Below are 18,753 nucleotides of genomic sequence, written 5' to 3' on the forward strand. Positions count from 1 at the left end.
TTCATTAGCGCCTCCCAGTTTGGTTCCACCAGCAGCAGCTGCAGCTGCGGTAGCACCACCATCCTCCCGCGCGCCCCGCAAACCGACGCGCGCCTCGAAGCCTCTCTAGGCTTCCCGGGGGACTTCCGCTTCGCTCTTGTTGGTCCCGTCGCAGCCCGCCGTCCTGTCACTTCCCACCGGCCGTCTTCGTGCGGAAACCCGGTCGTTCGCGCGCTCCGGGGCGCGCGGAAAGGGCCGCCGCCCCCGCGCAGCCCCGCAGCCCCGCGCCCCCGCTGGATCGCGAACCCCGGAGGAGATTCGGCGGCCGCGGGTCCGAAGGCCACCGCCCGCCGCCCGCAGGCGTCTCATCCGCGACAGAGGGGCGGCATGGAGGCCGAGGACTTCCAGGAGGAGCTGACCTGCGCCATCTGCCTGGACTATTTCGCGGACCCGGTGTCCATCGAGTGCGGCCACAACTTCTGCCGCGGCTGCCTGTGCCGCACTTGGGCGCCGGGCGGCAGCCCCGTCCGCTGCCCCGAGTGTCGGCGGCCGTCGGCGCCCGCCTCGATGAGGCCCAACTGGGCCCTGGCCCGGCTGACCGAGAGGATGCGGCGCCGGCGCCTGGGCCCCGTGCCCGCGGGCCTGTGCGGCCGCCACTGGGAGCCGCTGCGGCTTTTCTGCGAGGATGATCAGCGGCTCGTGTGCTTGGTGTGCAGGGAGTCGCAGGAGCACCAGGCCCACACCATGGCCCCAGCCGACGAGGCCTGCAAGAGCTACCGGGTGAGCCGGCCGTTTACGGGGCTGGGCTGCTGGTATATGCCCTGGGAACCTTTACTGTCTGCACTGGAGGCATAAACCTACCCTCACCCCCAACCCTGACAGGCTCAAAAAAGTTAAGAGACTCACAGATCAGAGCTGGAGTTTAAAACTGGAATCGGGAGGGCGGTGGGGGCTCAGTCATCACCGAAAAACTTTCCAGGGACTGGCCTCCCCGGCAGCTCGGTCATCCTGAGAGGTTATACACCAGTGCTGTCCAGTAGAAACAAAAGGAACCAGGCACATCTGTTATTCAAAGTTTTTCTAGTGGTGAAAAGAAACAGGTGATGCTAATTTTAAACTCATTTATCCGAAATGTCCAACATCGATATGAAAATTATCAATGAGATATTTTAATTTTTTCATGATGGGCCTTTGAATCTGTGTGTGCTTTACATTTACACACATCAGTTTGGGCTCTCCATATATCAGGAACTCACATGGCTAGTGGATGCTGTATTGGACGGTACAGGTTTGTGCCTACAGATGTCATCAACAGCTGATGATTTGGGAAAAGCCTGGCTTGGAGGGATAAGTCTAGATTTTGTTACTAGCTTTATCAGTTGGGAAGATCACTTAATGTTTGAATTTGGAGATTCCCTGTTCTACCTATCTTATGGGTTAAGAAGCTTCAGTTAAATAAATCAGTTTATCATACTCTGTTCCAGCCACCCTGGCCTTCCTGCTTTTGTTTCAAGCCTGTTCTCTCTCTCTACCCATACCGTCTGTGCTTTAGATCCTTTTAGATTTTAGCTTGAAGACCTTCCTTGATCATCCTTTCCAGACTAGCCCCACCCCCTTCCATTACTGAAGGTGTCACTCCAGTGGTCTCCATCTGAATTGGTATCTAGTAAGTACTCGTTGAAAACATGAATGTAATGATATAAGTTAAAGTGTATTGTAAACTGTCAAATGCTGTTCATTTTTATCAGCTGACTATAAACAGGAAACATGCAAAATTAGGCTAGAAAGTATATATTCATTTCTTTATTCAGTAGCCTTTATTGGTGCTTCCTGTATGCTGGGCGTTGTTCTAGACTCTGGGCATAAATGGATGAGAAACACATGGGTCTTGTCTTGTAGGGGATGTAAGCATGTAGACCAGTCATTTCAGTGTGAGTTATCAACACACAGAAGGTCTGAGATTAAGAGGCATCAGACAAGAGTGAGGATCACCTTTACAGAGGAGTGAAACATGAGCCCGCTCTTGATGGATGAGGTTGCTCTTTGCTCTAGGAGGGTGGCACATGGGAGGGAGGCTGGTGGGACTTGAAGCTGAAGAAAGAGACAGGGTCTGCATTGTGGAGGATCTTGTTCACCACACTGAAAAGCCTGAGTTTCTCTTCCACCAAATCGGGATCACTGAAGGATTTTAAGGCAAGGGAAGCTATGATCGGCTCTCAGTTCTTTTGTTTTACCAAGTTCATTGTGGCATCCACGGGGGATGAATGCGAAAGACCCAGGTAGGTTGTTGTTGCACCATTTGAAGCAGGAGGCCGTACGGCCTGAACCAGTGCAGGACAGGGGTCCTGGAGAAGAGGAGGGTGTGAATTAATTATGAGCTGGACTGAGTAACATTGTGACTAATTGTAGTGATGGCTCAGGCAGAGAGAGGAGTCTAGGACCTCAGTCCGGATGTCTGGTGCTCATTGGGGACACGGTGAGAGTGAAGTAACTGTGACATGAAATCCAGGGAGGAGGGACAGGAGACAGAGGACATAGGAGACTAGAAACACAGCATTTTAGAATTATCAGTCTATCCTTTTTTTTTCTTAGATTATTTTATTTTAGATTATATATATATATATATATTAGATTATATATTTTTAAGCTTTTGCTTTAAAAAAAATTTTATTTATTGTTGTTTAATTGGCTGTGCCAGGTCTCAGCTCTGGCACATGGGATCCTTGATCTTGGTTGTGGCATGCTGGATCTTTTATTTGTGGCATGTTTGATCTAGTTCCCTGACCAGGGATTGAACCCGGGCCCCCTACATTGTGAACACAGAGTCTTAGCCACTGGACCATCAGGGAAATTCCCAGGATTGGTCCTTTTCTGCACCTTCTTCTGCGTAATCACTGCCGTCAACCCACATTCATCCCCACCCCAGCTGGTGCTCGTGGTAAAGAACCCGCCTGCCAGTGCAGGAGATGGAAGAGATATGGGTTGGATCCCTGGGTGGAGAAGAGCCCCTGGAGGAGAGCATGACAACACACTCCAGTATTCTTGCTTGGAGTACCCCATGGACAGAGGAGCCTGGTGGGCTACAGTCAGTAGGGTCTCAAAGAGTCAGACACGACTGAAGTGACTCAGCACATACACATCCTCACCCCGAGTTAACTTGAAAAACATTGGGTTGCTCTTGGGTAAAGCTGCCCTGTTTCCACCATCCCATTCTCAGCACGTGCACTGTGTCATAAATGTTTGGAGCTCCCTAAGTCTGTGGAAAATACCCCCATCTGTGCCCACACCTGAGCCCTGCAAACAGTGCTTTCTCTTAGGGTCTGAGCCCCTAAGCACCGCATCCAGGAAACCTGCTTTGATGAATTCCTAGCCCACTCTGCTTGCTCTCTTGGGGCCACACCAGTGGCTCAGGATACACATTAGAGCCACCTGGAAGCACTTTTAAGACATTCTGATATACAGATAGGATAGAGACCATGGACCTACATCTTAGTACCTTCACAGAGGGAAGTATTCCAGAGCAGAAGTTGCCTTTCATGGAGTCGTTGATGGTGGGCGAGAACGAGAGAACACATAGAGAGAAATAGCTTCATAAACTTCAGGGAGCAAAGTGTTTTTTTGGAAACGGCTTCCAAGCCCAGCACCTCTTTACTTCAAGCCCACATTTGGTCTGTTGACCCTGGGAACTAATCCCTTCATTGCTATTAACTCATTTAAGAAATACTTCTTGAGCCGCCCGTTTTGTGTCAGATGGGGTACTATAGTACCAGACCCAGGAAAGGAACAGTGCTGAAAAGACCATGGGGCGTGCAGTCTGCCTGGGGTTGGGGCAGGAGGTAAACAGTAGACAGACAATCACAGATGATGATATGTGCCATGAATAGTGTGCCACGCCAGAGACGAGACGAGGGCTCAATAAGGGCACAGGCAGTCTTCTCTGAAGAGGTGGCCTTTCAGCTGAGGCTTGGTGATCAGCTATCAGAGGAACTGCGGGAAGCGCATCCCAGGCAGTGGACAGCAAATTCAGACCCTGAGGCTGGGAAGAGCGGGACATCCCCATGACACGGAAGCAAGAGCGATGCCCCCGAAGCATGATCAGCAAGGGGAAAAGTAGCGCGAGATGAGTTGGGAGATGCAGGCAAGGGTGGCGTTCTGTCGGACCGCGGGGCGGCTGAATTTCTCGGTGATGAGGGAAGCCAGTGGAGAAGCTCAGCAGGGGACTGACGTGACGTGGCTGGTCTTAGAAGATTCTGGCTACTCTGAGGACATTGGCTGAGAGATGAGCAAGACTGGAAATAGGGAGACCGGTCATGAGGCTGTTGTATTGATAGCTGTCTGGACAAGAGGTGGTTTGAACAAGGAGGTGGCTGGGGGTGGCAAATAGGCAGATGGGCAGATTTGACATGTATTTTGGAGGTAAGACCTACTTTCTTGGATTGGATGCAGAGGTTACAATGATTGAAATTCACAGAACCTCAGAGCTGGCATGGTGTGTAAGAGAAGACCATCTACTGTGGTTGCCTTCATCTTCTAGGTAAGGAAGCTGCAGCCCAGGAAATGTGTGAGACTGACTTAACCACAGATCCATAGCTAGTTGGTGAAGGCCTAGACTGAAACTCAGATCTGATTTGAAGTTTCGTGTCATTTAAACTACATGATCACAAGTCAGAAAATGTCTTCATTCTATAAATGTATGTTCTTTTGTTGTAGTTCTGTATAAACACAAAAGTCTGAAGTTAAATGAAGAAAAAGTGATTTTTTTGGACTTGTGGGGCTACCCAGCTTTGAAATGCTCGGTGTTGCCCTCCCGCCACCTTGTGGCAATTTCTGTTACTGCAGGGAAGAAGTTTTCTAATCTCCCCAAAGGGTTTTCTCAGGGGACCTCTTTAGAGCCCAGCTGTGGCAGGATACACACATGCATAGGCAGAGTCTTGGGTAAGGGGACAGCATAATTCACGCACACTGGAGTTGCTAAGGGCTTTTAAAAATGGAAAAATTCTGTTTCAAATATATTTTCATTAGCAAACAAAAGTGAAAATTTAAAAAATGTTCTTAGTCACATTCAGAGGAGCTGTTTATCTCATTAGAGGCTTCACACGCACGTGAGGTTTGACCCTGATATGTGCCGTCTCTAACCTGTCTGCCTCTGCCTCTAAGGTCCTGCCTGACATTCTGCTACTAGCTGCCCTGCAGCTTACTCTGTTGATTCTAATTGGCTCGATTTTTTTTTATAGCTTATTTGGGTTTTTTAAATTACAAAAGGATATATGCTTGTAGAAATCCAAACAAAACAAGTTTATTAAATTTCTAGTTCTCCCTCCGACTCCCTCCACCATTCCTATTCCCTAGAAATAAGCAATGTTAATAATACCTAGTTATATTTCTTTCCAGATTGTCTTCTATTCAATTATAAACATACACAGTTACACAGACACGTGTATATTTGTTTTTTTCAAAACAGAATTATAGCAAGAGCTGAAATTGATGTGGAGTATCAGTGCATCATAATTCCCCACTGCTGGATAATGAAGAGTGCTGCAATAAACATTCCTATATATATTATTTTTACTAGTGTTTTATTGGATATTATTATTAGAAATAGGATTATTGCATATTTTAAATACTGTTAAATCTTGCCAATTGCCCTTCAAAAAGGTGGGAACTTTAAAAAAATTTTATTTCTTTATTTTAATTGGAGGATAATTTCTTTACTAGATGGGATCTTTCTGTTTTCCTACTAGTATGGTGCCAGAGGCCTTCTCCCTTGCTGGCGCTGGGTACTCATTAATTTTTGTCTACTTAACGACCAAACTTGATGTAGTGTTTTGATGACTTGAGAGCAGCCTAGTTCTCTGCATTAGCCTGTGGCTCTTCAGCATCTTCTCAGTCTCATCCCATGTTTAGCCGAGGTGACTTTTAGCTCTTGAACAAGCAAGGTGCTGGAAGAGATGATTTCTTACTTAGGCATGCTTCTTCTGCTGGCAGGAGAAACTTCTGAAGACTCAGTCTAGTCTGACAGCCAAGATGAAGAAAGTCATACATTTTCAGGACATGGAAGTGAAGAATGCTGCAGAGTGGAAGGTAATAGCAGAAGGAGCTGGGTATTTCTTGCCCTTGGTCCTTTCAGCCTGAGGCTGCTCAAGGGCTTTGGCTGGGAAGAGCTCACAGGGTCTTACCAGGTGTCAGGCTGATAGAACAGGAAGCATTGATCTCTGCCGTGGCTTTGGACCACACGCGTTCCACACCCTTCATCCTCGGACCTCAAGGGTGGTGCCCCCTTCCTTCCTGCAGTCCTTCTGGGTTGGCTTCTGAGGTGGGTGTTGATTTGGGTCTATGGCATTGTGGAAAGCAAATGAACTTTCCCCCCAGAGCTGTTGTCCCCAGTTGGGAGGTATGATGTGGGTACGCACCTGTATGTCTAAGATTTACCACCACTAAACCCTAGGTGTTCTGAGGGCTAAATTAAATAATAGGTGTGAAAGTGCATTTTAGTTTAAAAACTATATGAACAAGGCCTGACGATCAGTAGTAGAAACTCAGATACTACAAAGAATGAGTTAGTACTGTAAAGGCTAGTACAAAGATAGTAAGCAGGCGTAGAGAAAGGAGTGGAGGAAATTTGTAGGCCGTGAGCAGGAGCTTTTCTGGAGGAGGTGATTTGGATGAAAGGATCCTGGACTATTGGGGAGTCACATGCAGGGAATTTAGGAGGAAGGACCAGGCAGAGAAAGGACTGAGCCAGTCTCTTGTGGCTGCAGGAGAAGATGAAGAATCAGCGAATGAGAGTCATCGCGGAGTTTGCAAAGCTGCACGTCCTCCTGACTGAAGAAGAGCAATTGTTTCTTCAGGGACTGAGGCAGGAAGAAGAGGAGACAAAGAAGAGGCAAAGTGAGAACATATCTAGGCTCAACCAAATGATCACTTCTTTGAAGAAGCTCATCCTAGAGGTGAAGGAGAAGAGCCAGAGCTCCACCCTGGAGCTGCTCCAGGTGAGACCAGCAGGGAAGGGCATAGTCTCTGTCTTGATGGAATTGCCCACATCACTAACTCATCTCCCTCTTGTCTTTAGAGCTGAGTGTCCTTCCTGGTGAGTGGGTTTAGTAGAAGACATGTTTTTTTCTCTTTTGCTAATTGTGTTACTATTTTTATTATATAATTAAAGAGTCAAAGATTTACTTTCCAAAGGAAATTAATGTGAAGTTTAGGTTCGATGAGCTCAGGTAATATGAGATACTTAAATTCCAAGAACTGTCCAGAACGTTTACAACTTGCTTGAGCAGTGGAGCTCCAATTCCATATCCAAACATATATCACAGCAGAGTCTTTTGAAATAACACATTTCTTTTGTATGTGAATTCTTTCATTTAGCATGATGATCTTGAGGTTCATTCATGTTGGAGCATCGTATCATATTTGCATTCCCTTTTTATTCCCAAATAGTATTCCATTGCAGAATATACCACATTTTGTATACCTGTTCAGCAGCTGATGGACATAACCCAAATGTTATTATGAAGGGTTCTGCCTTAATATTTGTGTGCCATTCTTTGTGTGGACATATGTTTCCATTTCTCTTGGCTAAGTAGTAGGAGCAGAATTGTTAGGCGATATGGTATATTTATATTTAACTTTTTAAGAAACTGCCTTTTTCCAAAGTGGCTGAACCATTTTGTATTCCCACCACATCCTCACTAACACTTGTCTGTGATTGAAAGAGTGTAGATGGAGAAGTAGACGGAGAGCCAGGAGACAGCTCATGTCTTGGTGCCAAAGGAGGAAGGGGAGGGTTTCGAGGAAAGGATGGGTCCACATTGTTAAATAGGGCAGAGGGCTCACACGAAAAAAAGACTGCCTCGTGTTAACCCTGTTGGGCTTGGCAGCAGGTGATCATGTGTGATGCTCACAAGAGCAACTGACAGGAAAATCCCTGCTCACCAAGTGGAGTAGCAGATCTCACAGGAGGGCACATAACTCCTTTCTTTCTTCTCTTCACAGAATCCAGCAGAGGTGTTGACCAGGTGTGAGCACTTTCCTTCTTACGGGTGGTTGAGCAGATTGTAAAGATACAGGCCAAGCAGAGGGGAAAGGAGGCACCAAGCAGAGGGTCCGTGGGCACCGACGTGAGGGGCCGAAGGGGAGGAAGCCTGCGTGCCTGCACCAGGAGGAATGGGAGGGCAGTCTGAGCTCTGGGCTGGAGCCTTCGGGTGCGGGCTGGGGGGTCTTGGCCGTCCTGTTTGTCTCCTGAGAAGAGCAGCCTTCTGCGCTTTTCCTAGGTGTGAGAATCAGGACGTGAGCTATTCCTCTGAAGACCTCACGGTGAAGACTGTGTGCCGGCTTCCGATGATGAAGGAGATGCTGAAGCGATTCCAAGGTGAGCAGTTTCAGGGAGCTGGAGCTCGGAGAAGGAACGAGAGGGGTCTGCAGAGGGAGGAGGGAGCAGAGCGCGCAGCCAACAGGAGGGCCAAGAGAACGGTAAATAAGCACTTAGGGATGAAAGAATATGCGCTTCCCTGAAGAGCCATCCGTGTAAAGGCAAAGGATGTTAGGATGTTAAAGGTGCTAGTTACACAAAAAGCAAGGGACCTGTTCTTTCTAAGAACACAAGCAAGCTGGGGAGACAGACATACCGCTTAGTGCAGAACAGCGGGGCCCCGCGTGTGCCAGTGGCGAGTGAAATATCCCGGAAGTGCAGATGACAGCCTCTCTGTTGGGGCAGAGTGAGGAGGTTTTCACGGCACAGGTGTCAGTTGTTTGGGACTTTGAAGGATAAGTAGGAGTTTGCCAAGCAGAAAGTGAGAGGCGGCTTCCAAGCAGAGGTGGCAGCATGAGCTGAGACGTGGAGAAGATAGAGGGGAGGGTGTCTGATAAGACTCAGCGTAAGGGGCATACGGGGAAAGGCAGGAACGAGGTTGAGAAGGGGAGGGTAAGAATGACCGGAGGTAACCTGACCAGCTCTCAGAGAAGCGCCAAGGCCTGTGCGTGACACGAAGCTGCATTCTCAAGTGCCCATCCCTGATCAGGAGCCACGCTGTAGATGCCCACTTCCAGATGAAATGAAGCGACAGGGCACTGGACTTACTCCTGAGATGTAGTTGACCAAAGATATCCAAAATAGGCAATACATGAAACCACAGTTTTTAAAACACTGAACAGCAGGCAATGAAGGACAGTGATACACGGGGAATGTGCACCGAATGAGCCGAGTCCTACGACGGCCCCAGCCTCCAGCCTTGAGGGTTTCCAGGTGACCTCAGGGAAGGTAACACAGGGGGAGCCAGGTGGACTGCCTGAGTTGAGGAGTGGTGCTGAGGGTCCAGAACAAAGCAGTGGGAGTTTCCAGAGTGCTGGAGAGGAGAGAGCTGGACAGGGAGAACCCTGGTGGTTTACAGAGACGTCCTGTGAACATTCAGGAGAGGACTGATCAGCACGTGCTTGTGAAGAGCTACCCGAGGTTGAAGGAAATTTTCAAATTGGTTAGAAGAAACAGTTCCTGGTGCTCGCAGAGGGCCAGGAGCAACGTCTGTGCCTACCAGCCCCTGGAAAGCTCTTAATTCATGGGGCACTGGGTAGAGCACTCAGGAAAATCTTGCCTCATCAGTGGGGATAATTAACCCTTCGCTGAGCACTGCTCTGGACCCACTTTACATGTCAGGAAAGCAAGACCCAAAAGGATGAAATTATTTCCAAGTAACTGCATCCCAGGACAAAGCTCAAGAAGGTGGATAGGTATTTTAAAAATGAGTCTCCAGCAATGTACAGTCACAATGTCTGGCATCCCATCAGAAATCACCAGGCAGGCAAAAAGGTAGGAAACATGACGTGGTGAGGAGAATAATCAATTGAAATTGACTCAAGATTGACCAAGATGGTAGCATAAACATAGAAGAACATTAATGCAGTTATTGCAACTATTTTGTAAAGATGCATATTATGGACAGGGGAGATATTAAAAAGAGAAAAACAACCCAGGTCTGACTTCTGGAGATGAAAACTCTGAGATGAAAAATAAGCTGGTTGGGGCTAATAGGTGATTGGACACGAACTTGAAAAGATGGAGCAGTCAAAACTATGCAAAATGAAACAGAGGAAAAAAAAAAAAATGAAAGCCTCCTCAGTGAGCTGTGGGCCACCTTTATGCAGCCTTTTGTCTGGTAACTGGGATCCCTCAGGGAGAGCAGAAGACTAGGGGTGAGCCAGAAAAACAGCTGGAGAAACAGTGACTCAGCTTTCCAAATTTGATGAAAACTGTAAGCACACACATCTAAGAAATTTAGCAAGTTCTAAATGAGGAAGATGATGAAAACCACACCAAAACCAGTGACAAAGGTGAAATTTTAGATGCAACAACTAGAAAAGGACATGTTACATACTGTGGAACAAGGAGGAACAAAGATAAAGATGACATCCCAGTGCTCATTGGAAGCAGTGCTAGTGAGCAAGAACTTTAAAAGACTGAAAGAAAAAGACTGTTTACCTAGAATTTTATTCCTGGCAAAAATACACTTCAGAAACAAAGGTGAGATAAAGATGTTTGCAGATATCCAGAAACTGAAGGCGTTTATCAGACCAGCACTGTAAGAAATGTTAGCAGAAGTCCTTCAAGCAGAAGGAAAATGATACTGGATAGAAGTCAGATCTATACAAAGGAATAAAAGGTCTTCCAAAGTGGTAATGATCTAAAGAAATATCTATTTTTGTCATTATTTAAGTCTCATTAAAGGTGATAGGGATGGCTAATGCCTGTGGTAATTTGATTGGGTGCTCAGATATTTGGTCAGACATTGTTTTGGGTATTGCTGTGAGAGTGTTTTTAGATGAGGTTAACATATAAATCAGGAAACTGGAGGAAAGCAGATTGCTTTCCATGATGTTGGCAAGCCTAATGTAGTCAGTTAAAGGCCTGAGTAGAACAAAAGGGCTGACTTTCCCCCATGAACAAGGGACTTTTACAGCAGACTGCCTTCAGACTCCATCTGCAGCTTTGGTTCTTCCTGCCTTTGGTTCCTTCCTGTGGAAGGAACTGGAACATTAATTTTCCCTGAGTCTTTCTGCTGTTACACACCATGGCTTTGGACTTGGCAGTCAGCATGATCACATGGGCCAGTTCCTTCTAATCTCTACAAGTACCCACATATCCTATTGGTTCTATTTCTGTGGAGAAGCTTGACAAATACAGTAGTTGTTTAAACAAGCAGAAAGTAATATATTCTTTTATTTTATAACAACAAGAACATGCATGTTGGAAGGGGAGAAATGAAGGTATACTGTTATACATTCTTACATGTGAAGTGGTACAATATCACTTGAAGGTAGGTTGTTAAGTGAAAGATGTACCTTTGTAAACTTTATGGCAGCCACTAGAAACAAAGTTATAGCTAATAAGTCAACAAAGTAGATAAGGTGGAATCATTATTAAAAAAAATACTTGGTTAATCAGACAGAAGGCAAAAAAGAGGAAAAAAGGACAAGCAGAAAATATAGCAAGATGATGGGTACAAACCTAATCATATTAAGTATAAATGGTCTGGATATCCTAATTCAAAGGGAGAGACTGATTGGACTGGATAAAAAATGCAAGACCCAACTAACTATGCTGCTAGAAACACATATTAAATACAAAGACCCATACATGTTACGAGAAAAGATACATCATGCTAACATTAGTCAAAAGTCTATTGGTTATGTTATTATCAAATAGATTTCAGAGCAAGGAATATTACCAGAGATGAAGAAAGTCATTTCCTAATGATAAATGGGTCAGTTTATCAGGAGGATATAACAGTTCTAAACATTTATACAGTTAACAACAGAGCTTCAAAATATATTAAGCAAAAACTAATAGAGCTGCAAGGAGAAATAGACACATTCACGATTGCAGTTGGAATTTTCAATATCTTTTAAAAATAAATTTTAGAACAAGTAGGCAGAAAATCATCAAAGACAGATGGAATAAAACTATCAGTCAACTTGACCACTCTGTTATTTATAGAATACTGCCCCAAACAACAGCAGAATACACATTCTTTTTGCATGTACATGGAACATTTCCCAGGATAGAACAAGGTGGGCCATAAGACATCAGTATTCAAAGGGCTTCCTTGGTGGTTCAGATGGTAAACAATACACCTGCAATGTGGGAGACCTGCGTTCAGTTCCTGGGTTGGGAGGATCCCCTGGAGGAGGACATGTAACCCACACCAGTATTCTTGCCTGGAGAATCCCCATTGACAGAGGAGCCTGTGGGCTACAGCATTCAAAAGGATTCAGGCCGTGCAAAATATGTTCTTTGACTACAGTGCATTTTGAAATCAGTAAAAACAAAAATAAAAAGCTTTGATAAGTCCCCAAATGTTAGGAAGCTAAATGACTCACTTCTCAATAATCCATGAGCTAAAGGTGAATCAAAAGGCAAGTTAGGAAGTACTTTGAATGAAAAGGAATTTGTGGGGTACCACTAAAGCAATACTTAAGAGGGAATTTATAGCACTAGTCACATGTAACACAAAGGAATTTCTTCAACCAGTGATACCAGTTTCTACCATAAGACATTAGAAAAAGAAGAGCAGATAAAGCCCTAAAGAAACAATTAAAAATCAGAGCAGAAATTATTGCAATAGAATACAGAAAAACAGCAGAAAAATTAGTGGAACCAAAAGTTGTCTGTTTGAGAATTTAAATCTTATTGAAATATATTTTAAACAGAATGACTGGAAGAAAAAAAGACATATTACTAGTATCAAGAATGAGAGGGGCATCATCACTACAGCTTCTGTAGATGCTAAAAGGATAATAAGGAAATATTATGAGCAACTTTATGCTGATAAATCTGACAGCATGGAAGAAATGGACAAAGTCCTTAAAAGACTCAAATGACCAAAGCTGACTCAAGAGAAAATAGATAACTGGAATAGTTTTATTCATGTTACAGTTAGAAACCTTCCCAAATGGCTTCACTGGTGATTTCACCAAACATTTAAGAAATATTTATTCTATACAAACTCTTAACAAAAAATTGAAGAGACTATTCCCAACTTGTTCTATAAGACCTGCATTACCATGATACTAAAATCAAAGATATTACAAGTAAAGTGAACTATAGGTCAATGTCCCTCATGACAGAGGAATTTGAAAGAAAATTTTAGCAAGTTGAATTCAATTATGTATAATACATCACAACCAAATGGGATTTATTGCAGAAAAGCAGGTTTGGTTTAATATTTGCAAATCAGTGTAATTCACCACATTAGCACTTTAAAAAAGATCAATTTGATCACCTCAGTAGATGCAGGAAAAAGAAACCTTTGTCAAAATCTAACATCTATGTCGATTAAGAAAAACAAAACAAAACACAGCTCTCAGCAAACTGAAGAGATATGGAAGGTTTGGGAGGGAAGAGAATTAGGAGGCAGGCCAGGGAGGAAGTTACAGACACAGTTGCTGAAGGTCTGAAGGCAGACAATGGCGATGGGAGAGGAAGGGAAGAACCCGAGGGACCATCTCAGAGGCAGAATTGATAGGACTTGGTGATTCATTAGCCAACGAGGGTCAGAGGGGAAGAAGAATCAAATAAGGTTAAGATTTCCAAGTATGAGCATTTGGGTGAAGGTCATGTCCTTAAGCCTTAGAGAACAGAGAAAACAAGATGTGTGCTTGTGAGGGAGGATTAGTCTCAAGAGAAGGGAGGGGGATTTTGAGGCTCTGAATTCGGTTTTGAGTTACCTGCCGGGGGCTTGTAGAGATGGTCAGCAAGCCACTAGAACCAGTAGAGAGAGACCTGGGATGACACCTGTGTGTTCCTGTACAAAGAACCAGCCAGGTGACAGCCTTGGTTCTGGTACAGATTCAGCAAGTCAGTATTATCGTTTCTTCAAATTTTATGTTGATGGTGAATACTTGGGGCCGAGGAATAATAAGCTCCCATTTTCTAGGCTGTAGTCTGAGAGCCGAAGGGAAATGAAGACTTCAGGTTGCTAATGCAAACTGTGGCTTGCTAGGTCCAGCTGAGGAGCAGTTGAGGGGGCAGTGAGGTGTCTCATTCCTAACATCCTTGATAGGAGGAGAAGGATGGAACTGAAGCTGGGACAGATGGGCATTTCTGGAGCAGGGTTCGTGGTCAGCTCTTCATCACTGATCTCAGCTCTCATTTTCTCTGCAGTGGCTGTAACTCTGGCTGAGGACACCGCTCATTCCAAACTTGTCTTCTCCCAGGAAGGGAGATACGTGAAAAACGGGGCATCAGCCAGTTCTTGGCCACTATTTTTTACAGCATGGAGCTACGCCACTGGATGGAGGAATCCGCAGAGGACCACAGGCTTTGTGGAGCGATTTCAGCACTTACCCTGCGTTTTGGGGAAAAATGTTTTCACTTCAGGGAGACATTACTGGGAAGTTGAGAACCGAGGCAGCCTGGAGGTGGCGGCGGGGGTGTGTCGGGAGGACATCATGGGGACCCCTGGTGGCTCCACAATGTGCCCCAAGGCGGGAATCTGGGCTGTTTGCTGGAGTTCTGCTGGCTGTCGGCCCCTGTCAGGCACCTCCGTGAGTCCTAGCAAGCGAGAGCCCGCTCTCCAGCGGGTGGGAATTTTCCTGGATCACGGGGCTGGGGAGGTCTCCTTCTACAACGCCGTGGACGGGGAGCACCTGCACTCGTTCCCCTGCTCTTCCAGCTCGCGCCTCCGGCCGTTTTTCTGGTTGAGTCCATTAGCATCTGTAGTCATCCCCCCAGTGACTGGTGGGAAATGAGGTGATTCTCTTCGCCTTGTACCCCAGGCTGGGGACACTCATTGCTTGGCCCTCATCTTTGACTTCATGCGTTTCCATCCTGGGTGGTTCATTCAGATGCCAGCCTCATGTTCTGTTCAGCCCCCTGCATGTCCTGTGTGTAGGCAGATGTGGAAGACCCCGTGGGGTACCTTTCCGGTAGCCACTTTGAGCACTTTTCCCTCCCTCTCTTCTGCTTCCTCCTAATTGAACTGTTCGGGATGTGCACTCCACGTGCTCCAGGAGAGGCAGGCCCATGGGAGGGAATCCTGGCCAGTGAGGTCGGGTGAGAAATCCTCCAGGGTGCTTCTGGGGAAAGCTCTTTAGCTTTTAGAAAGAGGTGTTTGGGAAGACATAGCTCATCCGGCATCAGCAGCTGTACTGGAGTGAGAGGAGCATGGTAACCGTGGACTCGGAAGGAGAAATGTGGTCTTTGTTGGCTCCATGCAGCAGCTGGAATCTCCCGAATCCTGAGTTGCTTGTTACATGGGACTGTTGCTCCTTGTGTGAGGCAGTTTCAGTTGCATTTTGGTCATTTGCCGGCTGACGTGTCCTAACCGGTGCTTACATAGCGCGGATATCCCACAGTGTAGGTTTATCTCACTTTTTTGCTGAAAGTTGATAGATTTATAGACTCTCTTTCTGTTCAGTCATATACTTCCTTTTCTTTCCAGTAAGTACCGGTATCTCGCCTTCTCCTGGATTGGAAAACTGAGGCAGCTTGCCCCTCCTCTGCCTGGGCTGTCTCTTCACCCAGCCACGTCTCTGCCTCCAAGCGTTCACTGTGCTTTCCCTTCGTCAGATTCGTATACTGTGTGCACAAGGTTATTAACATCATCTGGCAAATGTTGGGAAACACTTGTTAAGTATTTGCGCTGGGCTAACCCCACTCCAGCACTCTTGCCTGGAAAATCCCATGGATGGAGGGGCCTGGTGGGCTGCAGTCCATGGGGTCGCGACTGAGCCACTTCACTTTCACTTTCATGCCTTGGAGAAGGAAATGGCAACCCACGCCAGTGTTCTTGCCTGGAGAATCCCGGGGACGGCAGAGCCTGGCGGGCTGTCTTCTACAGGGTCGCACAGAGTCGGACACGACTGAAGCGACTTAGCAGCAGCAGCAGCAGCCTTTTCATGTAATGCCCCCATGTGACTTTCACAGCAGAGATGGAAAATTAAAAGTACTGCTAATAACCACCGCTATTAACCATTTTAATGTGTTTCCTTCTCAACTTTGAATTGATGTTCTGGCAGTAATTTAACACAGCTTCTTAACAAAACTTCCAGCCCCCTCCCTAACCCCTCTCCCCTCCTATGTCCCAGCCCATCCTGGCTTGTCTTCCTTTTCAGTCTGAGCAGTCCCCCTCATTCAGTGATCTCTGCTGAGTTCTCCTTAACTCTCCAAGATACTTGCTCTTATGAGTTGATTTCCGTCCTCCAAAGAAAAGGATATCACAGCTAGGACTCACACAGTCCTAGCTGTGAGTATGACCTTATTTGGAAATTAAGATGAGGCCATTAGTGTGATGGCCTGCATGGGAAGGAAATCCAAAAAAGAGGGGACATACATATACATATAGCTGGTTCCCTTTGTTGTACAGCAGAAACTTAACAGTGTAAAGCAATTATACTCCAATAAAAATTAATTAAAAAGATGAGGCTGTTAGGGTGGGTCCTAATCCAATATGACTGATATCCTTAGAGGGAATCTCGTAAACACAGATGCTCGCACGTGGAAATGCCACGGGACACAGAGGGAAGATGGCCGTGGAAGAGGCCGGAGTCATGCTGTCCCAAGGCAGGGAAAGCCTAGGGCTGCCAGAAGCTGGAAAAGGCGAAGAATCCTCGCCTTGAAGCTTCTGAGGGAGCTTGGCCCTGCCAACATCTTGATCTCAGACTTTCAGCCTCCAGAATTGTAAGACAGTAAACACACTTCTTCACCGGGGAAAGTAGCTCTGGGAGTAGCAGTGAAGCCTCCCCAGAAGACAGTTTGGCAACCACTGTTTATCCTGTGCTTTCTCAAAGTGATTTTTTTTTTTTTTTTTCTGGCTGTGCTCTCAGCTTGTGGGAGCTTAGTTCCCCCACCAGGGATTGAACCCAGGCCCTTGGCAGTGAGAGGATGGAGTCTTAACCACTGGACTGCCAGGGAACTCCCTCGAGGTGCTGTTGACCATCTCCGATGCTAACCGAGCCTTTTCCCCTGCCCCCCCAGAATCGGTGGGTACATGCACTGGTGCTGTAAGCTGCCCACTCGGTGGGGCCCTGGATAAAGTTCTGCCAAAGCCTTTTCCTCCGGAGGCCAGCCTTTGTTGTGGAAAGCACTGCGCACAGATTTCCTGGGCTTTCTGCTCCTCTGCTGCTAAGCTGCTAAGTCACTTCAGTTGTATCCAACTCTGTGCGACCCCATAGATGGCAGGCAGCCCACCAGGCTCCCCCGTCCCTGGGATTCTCCAGGCAAGAACACTGGAGTGGGTTGCCATTTCCTCCTCCAATGCATGAAAGTGAAAAGTGAAAGGGAAGTCGCTCAGCCATGTCTGACTCGTAGCGATCCCATGGACTGCAGCCTACCAGGCTCCTCTGTCCATGGGATTTTCCAGGCAAGGGTACTGGAGTGGGGTGCCATCGCCTTCTCCGTTCCCCCCCTGCCTAAAGCCAGGAGGGGATTGTTCTCAGCTTTTCACTCTGAGAATCTGGTGGGGTGCCTGGAGGCAAAATCCAGGAAAATAGGCAGCTCTCCCAATACTGCAGCTCCCCCAAAGCTTCTTACTTTTAAGCTAGACCACACTGCGCTACCAGCAATCTGTCAAAACTGTCATTTAAGTATGCCCACTAGGTGATGGCTCCGGTGGATTTTGGTTCTCTGTTAAGCAGATCTCAGCTTCGAGTCTGTGGATTTGTCTGTCTTTCCAGATTTGGGGGTGCAAGTTTGCCATGCAACCTCAGTTCTCTGATGGGCCCCCCAAAAGCCAATGATTTTCAGTCTTTTCATCTTTTTCACATCATAATGATGTGTTATGATTTCCAAATTCTTTACATGTCAGAGCTGAAACTGGAAGTATTCTTTTATGATATTAAAATAGGTGGCTCATAGAGCACTGTAATGGTTAGTTTTATGTGTCAACTGAGTTAAGGGATGCCCAGAAAACATTATCCATTGGTAAAACATCTTTTGGTGTGTCTGTGAGGGTGTTTCCAGAAGAGATTAACATTTGAATCCACAGACTGATTGAAGAAGATTGCAGTCACCATGGCAGGTAGGCATCGCCCAGTCAGTTGACACCCGAACAAAAAGTCAGAGGAAGGGCCAATTTATTCTCTGTTTTAAACTGGGACATTCATCTTTTTTTGCCCTTGGACATCAGTGCTCCTGGTTCTCAGACCTTCAGACTTGGGCTGGGACTTACATCATCAACCCTCTGATTCGTGGGCCTCTGGACCTCAACTGGAACTTATGCCATCAGCTCTCCTGGTTCTCAGGCTTCTGGACGTGGACAGAATTAAACCACCAGCTTTCCTGTTTTTTAGCTCTCAGCAGGTTGTGGAACTTCTTGTCCTCCACGAGCACAGGAGCCAGTGGCCAGTGATCTATTCTATTAGTTCTGTTTTACTGAAGAACTGTGACTAATACATCCTCATATAGTCGAGTCTTGCTTTTTTTCCTAAACAGTCTGTCAATTCTTAACTGTTACTTTTAATCCACTCACCTTTAAAGTTACTATGTATAGTTGGATTAAAATATACCATTTTGCTAGCTGTTTTCTGTTAGTTTCTTCTATTTCTTCCCCTTTCTGCCTTCTCTAGTTTTATTATTTAAAAAATAAAGTTGATTTTATCTCACTTATTTTTTGTACTTCTTTTAAAAGCTTTTGAGTCAGGCCATAGAGTTTACAATATACATTTTGAAAAATCTGAATCTACCTTCCAATAGTGTTATTTCCTGTGTGCTGAAAGACTTGGAAACTGTTGGTTCCCGGTCCTTGTTCCCTTGTCATTATAGATTCACTCTTAGGTGTGCAA

At 46.0% G+C, this 18,753-nt stretch overlaps 1 protein-coding gene and 1 non-coding gene across 2 annotated transcripts; one reads left to right on the top strand and one right to left on the bottom strand.

The window, feature by feature from the left end:
* Positions 1-168: 168 nt before the first annotated feature.
* TRIM4 (tripartite motif containing 4) lies at positions 169-18,573 on the top strand. Its single transcript, XM_004021042.6, has 6 exons — positions 169-759; positions 5,965-6,060; positions 6,738-6,968; positions 7,975-7,997; positions 8,253-8,350; positions 14,135-18,573. The coding sequence occupies exons 1-6, from the start codon at positions 367-369 to the stop codon at positions 14,719-14,721; spliced, it is 1,428 nt and encodes a 475-aa protein (XP_004021091.1). The 5' UTR covers positions 169-366; the 3' UTR covers positions 14,722-18,573.
* TRNAV-CAC (transfer RNA valine (anticodon CAC)) lies at positions 2,756-2,828 on the bottom strand. The gene has a single exon. It is a non-coding gene; the product is annotated as a tRNA-Val (tRNA).
* Positions 18,574-18,753: the final 180 nt, after the last annotated feature.

The sequence above is a fragment of the Ovis aries genome, chromosome 24 (assembly GCF_016772045.2).
Source record: "Ovis aries strain OAR_USU_Benz2616 breed Rambouillet chromosome 24, ARS-UI_Ramb_v3.0, whole genome shotgun sequence".
Taxonomy (NCBI): domain Eukaryota; kingdom Metazoa; phylum Chordata; class Mammalia; order Artiodactyla; family Bovidae; genus Ovis; species Ovis aries.

Excerpts from the sequence above, each read along its gene's own strand:
- TRIM4 (XM_004021042.6), top strand. The coding sequence starts at position 367 with ATGGAGGCCGAGGACTTCCAGGAGGAGCTGACCTGCGCCATCTGCCTG. Across the intron at positions 760-5,964 it reads AGGCCTGCAAGAGCTACCGG|GAGAAACTTCTGAAGACTCA; the intron begins GTGAGCCGGCCG and ends TTCTGCTGGCAG. Across the intron at positions 6,969-7,974 it reads CCACCCTGGAGCTGCTCCAG|AATCCAGCAGAGGTGTTGAC; the intron begins GTGAGACCAGCA and ends TTCTCTTCACAG.